The sequence below is a fragment of the Dipodomys spectabilis genome, unplaced genomic scaffold (assembly GCF_019054845.1).
Source record: "Dipodomys spectabilis isolate Male_0828 unplaced genomic scaffold, ASM1905484v1 ptg000391l, whole genome shotgun sequence".
NCBI classification, from domain to species: Eukaryota; Metazoa; Chordata; class Mammalia; order Rodentia; family Heteromyidae; genus Dipodomys; species Dipodomys spectabilis.
Genome location: NW_024871068.1, coordinates 1,839,662 through 1,857,649, shown reverse-complemented (window position 1 = coordinate 1,857,649; position 17,988 = coordinate 1,839,662). Strand labels below are relative to the sequence as shown.

The window sequence follows — 17,988 nt, the reverse complement described above, 5'->3', positions numbered from 1 at the left end:
GCTTTCTGAATAGTTAAAATAATAAGCAAGAACCACTAGCCCCAGGCTTATTTTTAAATCTGAAATGGTCATTTCTTCTCTCAGTTTTGTTTTTGGTCGACTTTGGGCTGAATTATGGACCAGGGAACTGTTTCCCAGGTTTTTCACCAAATTTCAGTAGTTTATAACTACTCTCACACCTTCATTTCCACCTTTTGCTGGGTAGTTGGGGAAAAGAATTTCAATGACTTTTCTGTCCAGGCTGGCTTTGAGCTGTGATCCACATATTTCATCTTTCTGAGTAGCTATGAATATACACATAAACCAACAACCCATGGCTCACTTTGAAACCAATATTTTCACTTTCTCCCATCTTTTATAATTTGTGCACTTTTTTCTTTATTTTTGTAAGTGTCTGTGCTAGGGCATCAGCACCAGGGCATGTGTGTTGTCCCAGAGCTTTCTGTTTAAGGCTAGAACTCTACCATATGTGCCAGAGCACAGCTATTGGCATATTTTTGGAGACAAATGAGACATGAGAGTCTCATAGATTCTCCTACCTGGGCTTGCCTTCAACTGTGATCCTAAGATTTCATCCTCCTGAGTAGCTGATAGATCATCAGTGAGCAACCAATGCTTGATTTATTTAAACCTCTGTCATTGGATCTTCATTCTGCACTTCTTCCCTCTTTTCTTTAATTCTTCTGTGATTGTCCTGGGGATTGAACTCAGGGCCTGGTTGTTGTCCCAGAAATTGATTGCCCAGTTCTGCCACTTGTGCCATAACTCCATTCCCAGTTTCTTTTCTTTTCTTTTTGACAATTAGTTGGAGATAAGAGTCTGATAAAAAGCCTAGCATAAATCAAGCCAGCCTGGGAAGGAAAGTCCATGAGACAATGACCTCCAACTAACCACTGATTAGCTGGGAATGGTAGAGCTCTATCCTTGAACAAAGCAGCACAAGTTCAAGGATGGCACACACAAGCCGCAAGATGGCACACAGATGCAAACACACAGAGAAAGTCTCATGGATTTTCTTGCTTGTGTTAACTTTAAACTGTGATCCTCATATTTCAGTTTCTCTTCTTCCACTGTCCTTTTTATTTATTGTTTTTATTTGTAATTTTTAGAGGTCATGCAGCTTGACCTCTGGCTCTGGGAATTATTTCTTAGCTTTTTAACTAAAAGCTGCTGCTTTACCACCTCAGTTGCAGTTCAGGGCTTTGTGCTAGTTAGCTGGGGTAAGCATCTCAAGAACAATCCTGCCCATGCTGACTTGATACCACAATCCTCAGATGTCAGTCTCTTATGTAGTAAGGATTATACACAGGACCAACAACCCTTGTGTCATTTTAAAACATTAATATATGCTTACCTCTACCTACTGTTGTTTACTTTTTATTTTTTTTTACATGTGTGTGCTGTTCCTGGGCCTAAAAATTGGGGCTCATATTCTGTCTCAGAAGTTTTTATTCAAGGTTATCCATTATTACATGAGACATACCATAACTTTTGGGCCCTTTTTGGTGGGGGGAAGTGATTAATCACAGACAAGATTTTCATGGACTCTTCTGCCAGAGCTGGCCATGAACCATCATCCTCAGATATAAGCCACTTGAATAACTAGTAAAACATGTATCAGCCACAAATGCTTGATTTATTTAAGACTTTGTCACTCACTCTTCCTTGGTTACTTCTACTCTTCTTTATTTCTTCTGTGCATGTCCTGAGGCTTGAACTCAGCGTTTAGGTGCAATCCCAGAAAATATTTGTCCAGTTCTGCAACTTAAGCCAAAGCTCAACTTACAGCTGAATCAAGTGGCTGAAATCTGAGGACCATGTTTCAAAGCAGCCTGTGCAGGAAATCCATGACACTCTTATCTCCAATGCACCACCCAAAATCTGGGAATGCTAGGACACAAACACACACATCACACATACACACACACACACAAACATACAACACACATGCACATACACATACACACAAAGTCTCTTGGACTTTGCTTCTTGGGCTGGCCTTGAAACTTGATCCTCATATTTCTGCCTCATGAATAGGCCTACAGCCATGATCAACAAGCACCAGGCTTATGTTTAAATTTACAATTGGCCTTTCTTCTCTTCTCCTACAATTTTTTAGCACCAGGAATTGATCTCTGGGTCAGCAAACAGGTTTTTTTTAGCTTTTCCACCAAATACAGTGCTTTACAACTACAATCATATCTACACTGGGTAGATGGGGGTAAGAGTTGCATTTACATTCTTGCCCAGTCTAGCTTTGAACCTTGATTAACTAGGAATACACATAAGAACAAAAACCCATGCTCACTTTGAAACTTTAGTTTTCTCTTTTCCCATCATTTTTAGTTTGTGTTTTTTTGTGTTTTGAAATGTGTGTATAGGACTTCAACTTAGGGCTTAGTTGCTGTTCCAAGATTTCTGTTTGAGACTACCATTCAACAGCATGAGCCAAAGTACAGATTGTAGCTTATTTTTGGTGGCAAATTATATATGACTCTCCTGCCTGGGATGGTCATGAACAGTGATCCTTAGATATCATCCTCCTGAGTACCTCGTATAGCATGTGTTATACCAAAAGTACTTCTCAAAAATAAAAGAAAGGAAAAGTAAAATGATGGAAGGGAAAATAAACCATTCCAACCAAATATTTCATGGGCAATTTTGTCAAAGAAAATACCTTCTTTTTTTTTCCTTATTGGTAGGTGTCAAACCCGGAAAATTGCCCATTGTAAACAAATCCTTTACTACTTGAGTATGCCCCAAGCCTTTTTATTCACATGGTGTTTTTTAGTTTGTTTGGTTGGTAGTTTTTATTTTGTTTTTTCTTTTTATTTATTTTTTTGCGAGGATAGACTATGTTTAGCTCAGATTAGTCTTCTACTTGTGATCCTCCTGTTTTCATCTCCTGAGTAGCTGAAATAATTGGTATATACCATCTCACCCAATGTAGCTCTTATTTGACTACTAGAGAAATTTTAAAAAAGAAGAAGCACCTCCTAATTACGTTCATAATCCCCATGACAAAATGAGAATGTATTTATAGTAATTTTATTCATGAAGAGAAAGGCAAAAAATCCTAAACAAAAGAGATTATGTATCAGAAATGAAGGAAAGTTTATATTTTTCCTTTTTCCCTCTTTCCTATGTGTGTGTTTTCCTGAAGATATAACACCGGCTTCACCAATGATAATCAAGTTATTCTAACACCAAGCTGCAACCCCACTTACATAGATAAAATTTAGAAAACCTAATGTAATTTATCACACTGAGTAACGAAGAAATCCCATATATTCATCTGAACAGATGATGATACAAAAGTATTTAATATTTTTAATATTACTGAAAACTCTAAAACTGAAGGAAAATAGCTTTAGCGTATGTAGAATATCTATCAAACTCATACACTGTTTTTTTTATTTAGCTGACGTATTTTTGATTCAATCAAGAGACAAATTTGTTTTCAGTGATGAATAGGATGACACATTTGATGTTTTAACGAAGAAGAAGAAGAAGAAGAAGAAGAAGAAGAAGAGGAAGAAGAAGAGGAAGAAGAAGAGGAAGAAGAAGAGGAAGAAGAAGAGGAAGAAGAAGAGGAAGAAGCAGCGGAAGAAGCAGCGGAAGAAGCAGCGGAAGAAGCAGCGGAGGAAGCAGCGGAGGAAGAAGAAGAGGAAGAAGAAGAGGAAGAAGAAGAGGAAGAGGAAGAGGAAGAGGAAGAGGAAGAGGAAGAAGAAGAGGAAGAAGAAGAGGAAGAAGAAGAGGAAGAAGAAGAGGAAGAAGAAGAAGAAGAAGAAGAAGAAGAAGAAGAAGAAGAAGAAGAAGAAGAAGAAGAAGAAGAAGAAGAAGAAGAAGAAGAAGAAGAAGAAGAAGAAGAAGAAGAAGAAGAAGAAGAAGAAGAAGAAGAAGAAGAAGGTCACAATGGAAGGAAAACACTAATTTGTAAGCAAGATGACATGGTAATCTTCATAAAAATTCAAACATGTTTACAGATATACACTAATACCTATTCAGTAAGTTGGTTTAACATGAAGTCAACCAATGAAGAAATAAAAAAAAATCTCTGCAAGGAATTTGTAGCTCAGTGGCAGAATATTTGCCTATTATATGTGAAGGGTCCTTGATAAATCTCATGCAAAATTCAAAACAGACCAAAAATTAAAAAAAAAATAATGCAGGAAGGACAATAACGCACAGGGTTTGGGGCAAGTAAGTGGTTTACTTCAAAAATAGAAGTAGCAACAGATGATTTTGGTGGCACATACTTGGAATCCAAACTTCCATTTCTTTGGTGGTTCAAATATGCAAGGCCAATCAGCTAAAAAGCACAACAAATAAACAGGAGGACGAGGAGGACCATGAGAGAAGAAAAAAATAGAGATCTGAAACAAATTAAACTTCATCTGGATGGAGGAAAGAAGTCTGTCAACTATATTGTTGAAACTTTAAAATAAGTTTCTACCCTTTACACCGTATGAGGACACAGCAACAATTGAGCACATTAAACCTGGTGAAACCGAACTCTCTGTACCTTGAATTTTCTAGGTTCTAGATCTTGTCCTTCAGAGTATCTGTTGACTACAAATAACTTTCTCTAAGCCATTGGGACCTGGTCTTAAGGAGTTTTGTTATAGCATCACAATGGAATTGAAACACCCAGATACACCTCTTTCCCTAAAGGAAATACTCTTCCTGTAGCTGTAGGAAAGACTGATGTATTTGATAGTCAGAGAGTTCAAGCTGAGGGCCTCCAATTTGCTAGGCAGGGGTTCAACCATATAAGTCCCCTACTCTAGCCCTTTTCCTTCACTTTGCACACATCAACAAACTGCCTTATGTATTTCAAGCTTTCTGCTGTTAACTATCTGATAAGAAACTATCATGGGTATGATGATGCTCTATTTTCTCTCACTCCTATAGATGTTAGTAACCCAATCCATGGTGCTGTATGGCATAGGGCATTTTGCTACATTATCAGAAGATTCTGAAGCGATACCACTATTCTTTTGACACCAGTCACTCCAGGTTTAAAGAAAAAGTCATTGAATATCTTGAGTAAATTGAAGAGGTCTTTAAAAGCCAAAAGTTAGAGCACGTTTTCAGATTATGAATGCCATGTAGCATCCTACTGGATTTAATTTCTAAGTGAGAAAACAGCAGCTTCCATGACCTAACCTAAGCCAAAAACATTCTTGGTCTTAGTTTCTTTGCATTTTAATGTAAATAACAAAAGTGCAAGTTTATTGATGTATAAGAAGACTCTTCATATTTAAATAGTTGTCAAAATTCACCGAGTTGAATACAAAACATGCTTAATTTATATTAAAGTAGTAATGTGTTATCATTAATACATGGATGTATTGTATTAGTAAATACTGTAAAGGAAAAACTTATTTCTACAGAGGATTCATCTTGGCAATAGTCATTTTATAGGAGGCTAATACTACCTACCTTCTTTCAAACACATGCTATTGTTGAGTGTGATATTGTTTTAGCTCTACTCAAGAGCTATGGGGCTCATGTTGTATTTCATTAAGAAAACACCAAAAAAGCCGGAAATGCAGCTGTGACTCCAGTGCTTGAGCACTAGCCTTAAGCTGAAGAGCTGAGGGACAGCGCCCAGGCCCAGAATTCAGGCCCCCGACTGACCAAAAAGAAAAAGAAAAAGAAAACACCAAAGTGCATAAGGATCTTATAACTTTTTAAAGAGCAGAAATGACCTTTGTGTGGTCCTAACAATAACTCAAGTCCATAAAAAATAAGGACTTTAATATTATTTTAAGCAGGTGTGCAAGGGGGTTATAACTAAACAAATATGGACATCTCATATGCCTTAATTACTTCTTTGAATTATTGTCAAATTAAAAAATATCTGGATCCACTTTACTGAACTTTTCCAATTGGACACTCTGTCATGTGCCCCTTTCTTCTAGAAATACGTAGGAATCTATTTTGTTTTTTGATTGTTGGAGCAAGCTCCAAAACCTACACATGTGGTGAATGGAAGCCACTGGTGGGTATATGTTTGGTTCCTGCACATGGCCAGGGATCTAGCAGGAGCAGGCCTAAGGACATGGATTGTACTCAAGGACAATGTCTAATGGCTGATGTCCCCCTGGGAGCAAACACTAGGACCTGGCAGCCACCGAGGACACAAGGCATTGGCTGATTCCCTTGCACTTCTTGCAACACTGCCATGGCAGCAGCAGTGGCATCCTATTCTACCCTCGCATCCCTGTGGAAAGTTGGCAATAGTCCTCCAGGCTCAACACTAAAAGAGCCAGTGGGCTCATGCCAAGCTGTGATTGGTCTATTTCAGCAAGTGTAAACAGTCTCGGCAGTGTATTACAGTGCTGGAAGTTCCTGGTTACCTGCTTGACTCAGTGCTACGTTGACAACTTGTGTGTGTGTGTGTGTGTGTGTGTGTGTGTGTGTGTGTGTGGGTGGGTAGTTTTGGGGGGGGGCAGTGGGAACTTTGTGTTGTTTGGGTTTGGGCATTTCCTTTTGGTTATTGCTCTGGGGTTTTTATTTTCTTAGCTGAGTTTAGGTAGATTTACTACTTACTATCCTAGCAGAAAGATGGGAGAACACAGTGAATTATCCTTAAACTCTTTAGAGGAGGAGACCTTAATTGAACAATACATTATGAAGAAGATCACTGGCTATGACAGGAAGAGATTTTCATTGAATAATACAGCGTGAATGCGCTCGTTGGCTATGGAAGGAGGAGGTTTTCACTGAACAATACAGTATGAAGGAGATCATTTGCTATGGTAGCTATCCATATGTAAATTTGACCTAGCACTACCTCATAAGCCTCAAAGTGGTAGTGATGGGAGAGTTCAACAATTGTCAGATCAAAATTGAGATGGATATTATTAAGACTTTCCATCACGCACACATGATTAGGTCGTACCAAGTGAGGGAGAAAGATGAGCACCAATACTTGGTAATGGAACTGGCCACCCAGAGACCTCCTGAGATAAATGTGAAAATCATACCACCTATTCAAGAATTAAGTTGTTCAAGCAGACTGTGTGTATTGTGCATTACTTTAATGAAGATAGAAATGAACGCTGAGACCTTAAACAAAATAACCTCCTGTTGGATGACAATTGCAATGTGAAGGTCAATGACTTTGGCATGGCAGAAGGATTACCCAAGGGCAGTTGCTGAAGGACATATTTGGTACCTTGATTTTGTTCCTATAAAATATTCCTGCAGGGCTGGGAAGGTGGCTCAGTGGCAGAGCACTTGACTTGCATGCATCAGGCCCTGGGTTCGATTCCTTAGCACCACATAAGCAGAAAAAAAAGCCAGAAGTGGTGCTCTAACTCAAGTAGTAGTGTGCTAGCCTTGAGCTGAAGAGCTGAGGGACAGCTCTCAGGCCCAGAGTTCAGGCCCCACGACCGGAACCCCCCAAAAGAATATTCCTGCATGAAAACTACAATGTCTGCAAAGTAGACATCTGGTGCTTGGGAGTCATCTTTTGTATTTTATGGAGATGACAAGTTTCCCATTTGAATACATGAATTTTAGCCAGATACAGGTAATTGTCTTGGAGGTCATGTACATTGCTCCATTTACCTGTATCCAAAAGGACAAAATAACATCTTGACACTGTAAACTGCAGACCCAAAGCAGAGGCACAGTATAGAACAAATAATGGAGACTAGCTCAACCAAGTAGAGGAATATTTCCTATGTCTTGATGAGCCACTATGTAATGAGCTGAACCCTATTATTCTTGCACTCATGTGTGACATGAGTTACAGCCTGCTTGATACCCACAAATCAATATTGGACAGGACATTCAATGAAATCATGGCCATCTATTTTTTTTTTATTAAAAATGACTTAAAGTAGCATGCCAGGAGCAAAATTAAGTCAATGCCTTCAATTGTTCCAGTATGCCCGTCTCCTGTTCCTCTACAATGGAGAACCTGTTTTCCTGCCTGTCATCTGAATTTCAATTGTCCTATGATGACAAACCAACAATACTGAAGAGAATTGCCACTCTTCCTTCCATTCTCCTCTGCTTCCTGAAGAAGAAATCCCGTTCCAGCATGATCACACACCATGAATCTATGGTTGCCTTTAGTTCCTCTTTCTTCCTGAGGAACAATGAGAGATGCTGGTAAGAGGAAAAAGCCCTTCCCTTTAGGTAGCTGGACAATAAGATCACAAATTCTATCTCAAATGAGAGACAGGATTGGAGGAGGGTTGCTATCAGGATAGGTACCACTATTTGCAGAACATAATGCCATGTGCAGGCCTAAAAATAACATTCACAGATTACAAAGAAAGTTTTTTTTTCCCCAGAGAAAGTGTTCAGAGCCCTTTCATAACAAAACAACAGTACCAGGTCTTCAATTCAATTTCACGCTGAGGAATTCCACTTTGAATCCTTATCTACAAACTTGGACACTTCACTTAACAATCATTCATCATTTTGGATGACATTGACAATACCCATTGTTCATATAGGCCTTTTAGTACTTTAAATTTTGGAGAAAAAAGGTCTAGGATGGGTCAAAAATTAAGGTTTTCCTTTTTGGTCAAAGATTTACCTTTTTAGACTACAACCCACATAATATTTAAAGAAAGGATGGATATGGGAGGAAATCTTGCAGTTCTTAGTTGTTTTCAAATTTACTTATTGAATCTTTCAGTTACTGAACCTGCTTAATTTGTGAGGTATGCACACACACACAAACACACACACATACACACATATATATGCACAATATGTATGTATTTCACAAATATATTACATATTAAATATATCATATAATATTTAATATGTAAAATATACACAATTTTGGAGATGGTATTTCATGGAATTCTCTGCCTTTGCTTTAAGACAATATTCTCCTCATCTCAGCTTCCTAAGAAGCTAGGATTATAGACTGGAGCTAGGTAAAAATATTTCCTTTAAAATGCTGCAGAGAACCTCTCTTTAACTACCAAGAAACACCAAGATACCAAGATAATAGAATGACGAAGTGAAATAGAACACTTCATTCACTGGAAAACTTTCAAAATTTATTTTAGACAAAAATTAGAGTCAATGTTAAGATCTATCCTTGAAAAACATTAATAAAAATTTAAAAACGTATATAGATCCCAGTTGGAAGTGTGGAAGTAAGAGGAAGGCGCATAAGTTCAAGGCCTAGTACTGGTCCATAACCATACATTAAATGAAAATTAAATTTGTAAGTTAGAACTTGTTTTTTATCTTTTGTGTTCAGACGAATGTCAGCATTATGTGTAAACAGACTGCTATACAAGGAATCCTTCTGGGTCATACAGTAGTTATTACATGGCTCTATGAAGACATTCAGCTTTCTAATGATTTTCTTACATAAATCAATCAGTATTAATTAAGTGCCATGAAGAAAGCCAAACCTCAATTTTGTGCCCATCTCCATCCTTGTTCTCCCTATTGCCCAGCAGTTTCTGTCACAGTCAGCATAACTGAAGCTGGCACATGGGACAGACATGGACTCGATGGATCCTAACTGTGATATGGTCCCAAATATAGCAAATACCAGGATCAATGAAATCCAAGCAGTTGTCCAAGGTGCCTAGTTGTATGAATGTCATCAGCTTCCAATGGTCTCACCTGTCTCTGCCAGAAGCCTGTTAATGGCCTGTTATCATCAAAGCTCACACTGAAGTTTAACTTCTCAATGTAGCAGTGTCACGAGGTGAAACCTTTAATAGAGGATTCTGTCATAAATGTATTAATGCCATCTCATTAACTCTCAAGGGACTAACATGATCACTCTTAGCAGTTGTAAAAAGCACTGTAAGCCCCTTACTCTCATTATAGAACATGCCATGATTCCGAGATCCTACATGATGTGATGCACCTAGGGGCCTTGTCCCATGCACTACCATGCTATTTAGAGTTTCCAGCCAACACTATTATGAATGATATAGACCTCTTATTCCTTATGAAGTAAGGAATAAGAAGTATTCCTTATGAAGTAAGCTTCGGGTTTTTGTTAAATCATGACAAATGGCCTGAGATGCTATAGTTTAATGTCTTTTCCATAGAACTGAGTATAAAACTGAAGGTCTTTCACTTACTAGGCCGATATTTTACCACTTGAGCCCTCCAGGGTTCCAACCTTTTTTTCTTTTACAGTTTGCTTTCCATATAGGGTCTTGTGCTAACTTCACTCAAGCCAGCCTCAGAACCCAATCCTCCTATACCTCTGCCTCTCAGTAGCTGGGATTACGGGCCTGTAATAGCACACTTTGCCACTTAAGAAGGCACTATTCTTTTGGGGAAAGATGATACAGACCACTGAGTTGCATGTGTGTGTATGTGTTCATGGAAATTGGTCATGGTGATTTATTTAGTACTGAGGGTGAATATTCCTGGATGATCTGTACTCTTAATTCCTTTCACACCAAAGAAATTGCTTCTCTGGATGCTAGCGAGTCACAGCTGTCATCCTAGCTCCTCAGAATGCTGAGATTTGAGGATCATATTTTGAAACCAGGTGAACCAGGAAAAGTCCATGACACGCTTATCTTCATTTAAACACCAAAAAATCACAAGTGAAGCTGTGGTTTAAGTAATAGAGTACTAGCCTTGAGGAAGAAAAATAGGAATAACAACTGTGCTCTGATCAAGTTTCAGGACCAGCACCCACACAAAATCTCCAGATAGCACCTGGACTATTACAATGAGCTTTTGTGCTATTGCAAGACACAATGAGATGTACAAGTCGTTATGTTGAAAAATGAACTTTAAAACTTAGTTGGGGGGAGGAGGGGGAGGGGAGGATTCGGTGGGGGGACAGGGGGAGGATGGGAAGGGATGGGAAGAGGAAACAAAGGAGGAGGCTACAATGCTTGATAAGAAATGTACTCAATATCTTGCCCATGTAATTGTAACCCCTCTGTACAGTATTTTCACAATTAAATAAAGAGAAAAAAGACACAATTATACATAATGAATTATCTCTACAGGACAGTTGCACTATAAAATTCTAGTATTACTTCATAGCATATGTTCTTTCTGCATCATCTTTTTGCCCCATTGTTTCTCTGAGAATGATGTCTTGATTTGGAAATAGAGGAGAAAAATTCAGTGATGAATTTGGCCTCTGGATCCTACCCTCATCCATTATTGACATGTTCTCTCTTTTTATTTTTTGGCAGTCCTGGGGCATAAACTAAGGGTCTGGGGCATAAACTAAGAAGGCTGAGCTTCTTTTTTGTTCAAGGCTAGCACCATCTCACTTGAGCCACAACACCACTTCCAGCTTTTTCTCTTTATGTGGTACTGAGTAATTGAACACTGGGCTTCATGCACGCTAGGCAAGCACTCTACCACCAATCTACATTCCCACATGTTCTCTTTTAAAAATGTCTGACCTGTTTACCTCTGTCCCATCTCTGAAGCCACTGCCAGTGCTCTTGAATCGATTTGTTTAACTCTTAACTGCCTTTCATTCACTGTAACAGGCAAATTATTTTCTATTCCATCGAAAGAATTATCTTTCACTTTCTTAAACTGCACACTTGATCAGCTAAAATCAAACAACAACTCAATATTGCCAGTGTTTGAAATTGAAGACACATCGAATAATCAACAGCTAATAATAAATAGCTCATAATCTACGGAAGTCAATGCACAACCACCCAGATGCTTGCCAAGTCTTTTATTTTCCGCTAACCCTACAATATGCTCTGGTAGATAACAAATTTAAAGTCTACAGATATAATTAGTTCCCACAAGAGTTGGTTATGAGTTACTTCCAAGGAGTGAGTGCAAATTAAGGCCTTTCTAGAAGTCAGTAACAGAGTGAATGAAACACTAAGGAGGATATACTTGTCAAGAAATTATGGGGGTATTTAGGAGCTGTCAACAGTGGCTGTATGATAGGTGACCAGACAGCAGAAACCACAATCTTACAACTAGAGGACCTAAATCCTACCAGGCATCCTTTAAGTTTGGAATAAGTGCACACATTTCATAAGAGACTATAGCTTGGTGGCCCCCTGCTAAAAACTGAGCAACTGCTACAGAAAAACCACATGCAAACTACTAGCCCAAACTTGTAGCCTACAAAAGTTGGTATTCAGTGAGTAAACATTAGATTTCTGGTAACTTGCCACACAACATGACAAAAACATCTCTCAGAATGCTGGTGGCTCACACGTGTAATCCCAGCTACATAGGAATCTGAGATCTGAGGATCAAGATTCAAAGGGATCTCAAGCAGCAATGTCTATGATACTCATATTGACAATAAATAGAAAAAAATACTGGAAATGGGTATGGCACAATACCCTAAGTTGAAGCCCAAGTACCAACATACACACATACACACACACACACACACACACACACACACACATTGAAAAATGAAAACATTTGTTAAAAACAACCTGGTATTTTCTTTGCTGTGTGTAAAACTTTAACATGTCTTAAACTTTTCCTTGTGCTTGAAGAAATTTATTAAAATTCTATAACTACACAACTACACAAATGTGTTGACCACACACTTTTTATATATCATATTGCAATTTTTACTGCAAACAGAGGACCTTTCCTACTAATTTAATCTAATTATTGGAGAAACAATCTCATATCTTGATATTTCTCACAATACCTTAGTTGGAATTAAACATAATGTTCTTAATTAATCAAAAGGAAAAACGTACACTATATCTAAAAGGACATTCAAGTGAAATCAATTGATTGCAGCACTTAAAAATATTTTATATTGGGGCTGGGAAGGTGGCTCAGTGGTAGAGCGCTTGCCTTGCATGCCTGAGGCCCTGGGTTCTATTCCTCAGCACCACATAAGCAAAAAGAAGAAAAAAGCCAGAAGTGGCACTGTGGCTCAAGTGGTAGAGCGCTAGCCTTGAGCTGAAGAGCTGAGGGACAGTGCTCAGGCCTAGAAGTTCAAGCCCCACGACCGGACCCCCCAAAAAATATTTTATGCCAAATTACTACAAGATTCTGATTAAAACTGAAAAATTTGAAGTGATCTCAATTTCTGCTTCATTTAGACAAAGTACTTAAAGATGTCTTTGGTTTTCCATAAAGATATCGTATCCAAAAATTATCTATATTGTAGAAGTTAGTTAACTATAGGCTACCTATAAATTCACATAGATGTTTCTCAATTCACTAGAGCAAAAGAACTATAAATTCTGACCTACATCTATAAATATCCCATGAAAATATCTAGAGCATTCCACTTTTCTCAGAACAATGAAAGCTGCCAACAAAGTCGCTAATAGTGAGAGAAGAAAAAAGAGCAAGTTTGTGATGGCTGACATTTTACAAAAGCCTTATTCGCATATGGGTGCACACACAAAGCCATACAATGTTCAGGTTTACCTGGTAAGAAAAAGAACTCACCCCACAGAGGAAGATAGACTGAAGAATTACCTGAATGCATATCTTCTCACGTTTCCATCCATTTGCTTTGTGGAGTTTTCCTGGTGTCCCATTTCTCACTAAGTCAGACCTCAGGCATCCCAGCGGAATCACTGGCACCCAGGACTCAGGTAACACCATTACTCTGCTCTCCCTGTGCAAAAATCACCAACTAAATGAAAAAGAAAACAAAGTGGATTTCAGGGTCACATAAAAAAGAACCACACATACACACACACAAACACACACACACACAGAACCACCTGCTTGGGGGGAAAGAAAACGTGAGTGTGTGTGTGTGTGTGTGTGTGTGTGGTTTGTGTGTTGGTAGTGGTACTTAAACACAGGACTTGGGAACTATCCTTTAAGTACTACCCTTTAGCTTTTTTGCTCAAGGCCAGTGCTCTACCACTTGAACCACACTTCACTTTTAGCTTTTTAGTCATGAAGACAAGATTATCGTAATGTTTCCTACCCAGGCTGGCTTTGAACCTTGATTCTTATATCTCAGCCTCCTAATAGCCAGAATTACAGGCATGATCCATTAATGAATGGCATCTGTGACAGACCAATGTATTGACTTCAAACCCCAATACCAGCACAAAAACCAAAAGCAAAACCAAACTTTATAGCATATAAATATACTGATATCATATTAAACAAATATAATGAAATGTGGAGATCTTGGTAAAGGATATCAGAGAATGATTATCATTATTAGTTTTTCTGGCTAAAAAAACCTAAAATTACTTTTGTAAAAGTAAGATAACTACAGAAACCCCTGGTACCAAGGTATATGTTTCAAATAAAACACCTGTGGAGAACAAACTGAAAATGCAGAGGAAAACTAAGAATTTTAGAATTAAGTGATTGCTACACAGAAAGTATACATGATCATCTGTACCTTCAAACTCTTTCAACTAGGCTACATTACTGACACAAAAACTGTTCTTCTTCTCATTACTCCTCATTTAAAAAACAAGTCTACTTTATTCTCTTGAGGAATGCTTTGAATATTTGATTCACTTTTCCCAAAATGTCACTAAAGAACCTCAGTCTTTCAACAACTCCAAATTTTTTATCTTAGCATTTAAATAATTGTGTCATGTATCTTCTTTGGATTGGAAGTATCAGAACAACTTTTAACTTGTTCTTTTACCTTTGCTGTTGGGAAGGTGTATTTTCACAAAAGAGGACAGCGAAACACTTAGTAGATAACCTGATTTAAATGTAAGTGGCTAAAGCTACCAGGACAACTATGTTTATTGCAGCATTATTTACCATAGCTAAGATATGGAACCAACCCAGTTGCTCCTCAGTAGATGAATCTATTAAAACAATGTGATAGACATACATATATATCTATATATAATGGAATTCTATGCCTCCATCAGAAATACTGATATTGTCCCATTTGTTAGAAAATAGAAAGACTTGGGTCGCTCGCCGGCCGTCCTGCGGGCGGGCGGGCGGCTCGGGGCGTAGGGCCGGTGCCCGCGGCCATGGGAAATCGAGTTATCAGAATTGACTCCAGAAGAGAAAACCTTGCAGACCAGTAACAATGGAAGAAATTGGGAAAGTCACCAAAAAGCCGTCGTCCTCCACAACACCAGGCTCAGCTGGCATCTCAGGTTAAAAAAAATCCTTCATGAAGAAGAACAATCTTAAGCAACATGATGGATTCAGAAGCTCATGAAAAGAGGTCACCCATTTTAACATCTTCAAAACAAGAACTGTCACCTCACATTACAAATGTTGGTGAAATGAAGCATTACTTCTGTGGTTGTTGTGCAGCTTTCAACAATGTAGCCGTCACATTTCCCATTCAGAAGCTCCTCTTTAGGCAGCAGCTGTATGGAATCAAAACCCGTGATGCAGTACTTCAGTTGAGAAAGGATGGATTTCGAAACTTGTATCGTGGAATCCTTCCTCCATTAATGCAGAAAACAACGACACTGGCCCTTATGTTTGGTCTGTATGAGGATTTATCTTGCATTCTCCGTAAGCATGTTAGTGCTCCCGAGTTTGCAACTCGTAGTGTGGCTGCAGTGCTTGCAGGGACCACAGAAGCCATTTTCACTCCATTGGAAAGAGTTCAGACATTACTTCAAGACCACAAACATCATGACAAATTCACAAACACATATCAGGCTTTCCGGGCACTGAAATGCCATGGGATTGGAGAGTATTATCGAGGTTTGGTACCTATTCTGTTCCGTAATGGATGCAGCAATGTCCTTTTTTTTGGCCTTCGGGGTCCCATTAAGGATCATCTCCCTACTGCAACAACTCGCAGTGCTCATTTAGTCAATGACTTCATCTGTGGAGGTCTTTTGGGTGCCGTGTTGGGATTCTTGTTTTTCCCAGTTAATGTTGTAAAAACTCGCATACAGTCTCAGATTGGTGGGGAATTTCAGTCTTTCTCCAAGGTTTTCAAAACAATCTGGCTAGAACGGGACAGAAAAGTGGCAAATCTTTTCAGAGGTGCACATCTGAATTATCATCGGTCCCTCATCTCTTGGGGAATAATCAATGCAACTTACGAGTTCTTGTTGAAGGTTATATGAAAAAGTCATCCGTGAAATGCCACTTATCAACTAAACAGACCTAAGAAGAATAGTTTGGTCTTGTTACTAATAGGCCTAAATGAAGTTGATACAAAGTCCATACTACAGTAAATTATGGGCAATGATGTTGTTAAGCACCGACAAAAAAGACTAAGAGGATTCAGTAGGAAAAAGTAAGGGTTTTTCTTTTGTTTTTAATCATTACCCAAGAGATTTAGGCTAATTGCCTGGCAAAAAGATACCTGATTGCTTTTGAAAGGGTAACCTAATGGCCAAGATATGGTTCATTTTTCTCCTGAAATAGCTTTTAAGCTTTCTCTATTGAAACTTAATGACCTTGAGCAGCCAAAGGAAATGCTCTTAACACCTGTGACTTCTCAGGCTTCCTTAATGTGCTGCTCCATTTCTTCTTTGCTCTAAGGAATACTTGCAAAAGATTTATTAAACTCAAATATGGTAGAACAGAACAGAGGAGAAAAACAGCTTAGTTGTAAGGCTATTTCTTGATGAGTTCGTTGGTATTAGTTAAGCACTTGTTGAGATAGTCTTTATGTAGACTGTTTTAACTTGGTAGAATCAACCAGCTAATAAAAAGTTCCCATTTTGCTAACTATCTAGCTTGAAAAGTTTTCTGTTTAGTTTTTTACTTTAAGCCCATCTAACTTATCTTAACTGTTTCATTCTGGTAGTAAATTGTTAATTGCACATAGAAAAAAAAAAAAAAAAAAAAAGAAAATAGAAAGACTTGGAAAAATTATATTAAGGGAAGTAAGCCAGGAGCTAAGTAACATAGATCTCATTTTTTTCCTTATTTGCAATAGCTAGTATATATCTTGGACAAGCAGAAGTAGTCAAAAGCTATGTACATATGACCATATAAGATGATGTTAAGCAAAATTAACCCCAAGATAGGACACACGTGTTTTTTTTTCTTTCTTGCTATAGTTTTAAAGGTATTTATAATATACTATGTGATTTTTTATTTCTTTGGTATGTTCTTCCCTCATGGTATAACCTCTGTTTTCATTCTGTTGATTCTGGTGCCCTGCATCTTATATATACATTTTTCTAATTTGGGGAGGGGAATGGAAAAAAAAAACCCAAAATGCTTAAATATGGATACTGATTAACCTATTGTAACAATGAGATGTACAAGACACTAAGTCGAAAACGAACTTTACAACTTTGGGCGTGGGGGAGGGAATGGAAGAGTTAAGAAGGTGGATAGGGAAAGGATGGTAGGAGAAAAACAATGGAGGGGGTAAAAATGCTCCATAGAAAATGTAGTCATTACCTTACTCATGTATCTGTAATCTCTCTGTACAGTATCTTTACAATAAAAATAGATGTTACTAAAAGGAAAACAATAAATTTAAGTGCTAACTTACTCAAGCGGATGAGATCTGAGGACCATGGTTTAAAACCAGCTCAAGCAGGAAAGAGAGAGACTCTTATCTCTAACTGAAAACCAAAAAGCTGGAAGATGTGACTCAAGTGGGAAGGTGCTAACCTTGAATAAGCAAAAATCGGGGGTGGGGACAGAGGACACCACCCAGGACCTAACTTCAAACCCAGTGACCACCACACATATACACAAAATTCTAACTAACAGCAATTCATATATACATCATCTGAACTGCCTAATTGGAAATATGCATAAGAATCTAAAAATATTTTATTTTAAGAAATACATTTTAATGTGTTTTTACTGTAAAAATACTGTATATAGGTGTTACAGTTACATGAGCAAGGAAATGAGTACATTTCCTATCAAGCGTTGTTGCTTCCTTCTTTGTTTTACCCCTACCATCCCTTCCCTTCAACCTCTACAACTACACTCCTCCTCCCTCCCCCACCTAAATTGTAAAGTTCGTTTTTCTACATAGTGTCTTGTACATCTCATTGTTACAATGGATCAACCAGAATCACTATTTAAGCATTTTGTTTTTTTCCTCCCCTCCCAGGGCACTGGCATCAAATACAGTGAAAATATGGGTAATACTGTAGGGGAGGAGCA

The 17,988-nt window shown here is 38.2% G+C and overlaps 1 protein-coding gene across 1 annotated transcript; it reads left to right on the top strand.

Moving 5' to 3' along the window:
• Nucleotides 1-14,849: 14,849 nt before the first annotated feature.
• Nucleotides 14,850-16,584, top strand: LOC122096805 (mitochondrial nicotinamide adenine dinucleotide transporter SLC25A51). Its single transcript, XM_042667340.1, has one exon. The coding sequence runs from the start codon at nucleotides 15,078-15,080 to the stop codon at nucleotides 15,969-15,971; it is 894 nt and encodes a 297-aa protein (XP_042523274.1). The 5' UTR covers nucleotides 14,850-15,077; the 3' UTR covers nucleotides 15,972-16,584.
• Nucleotides 16,585-17,988: the final 1,404 nt, after the last annotated feature.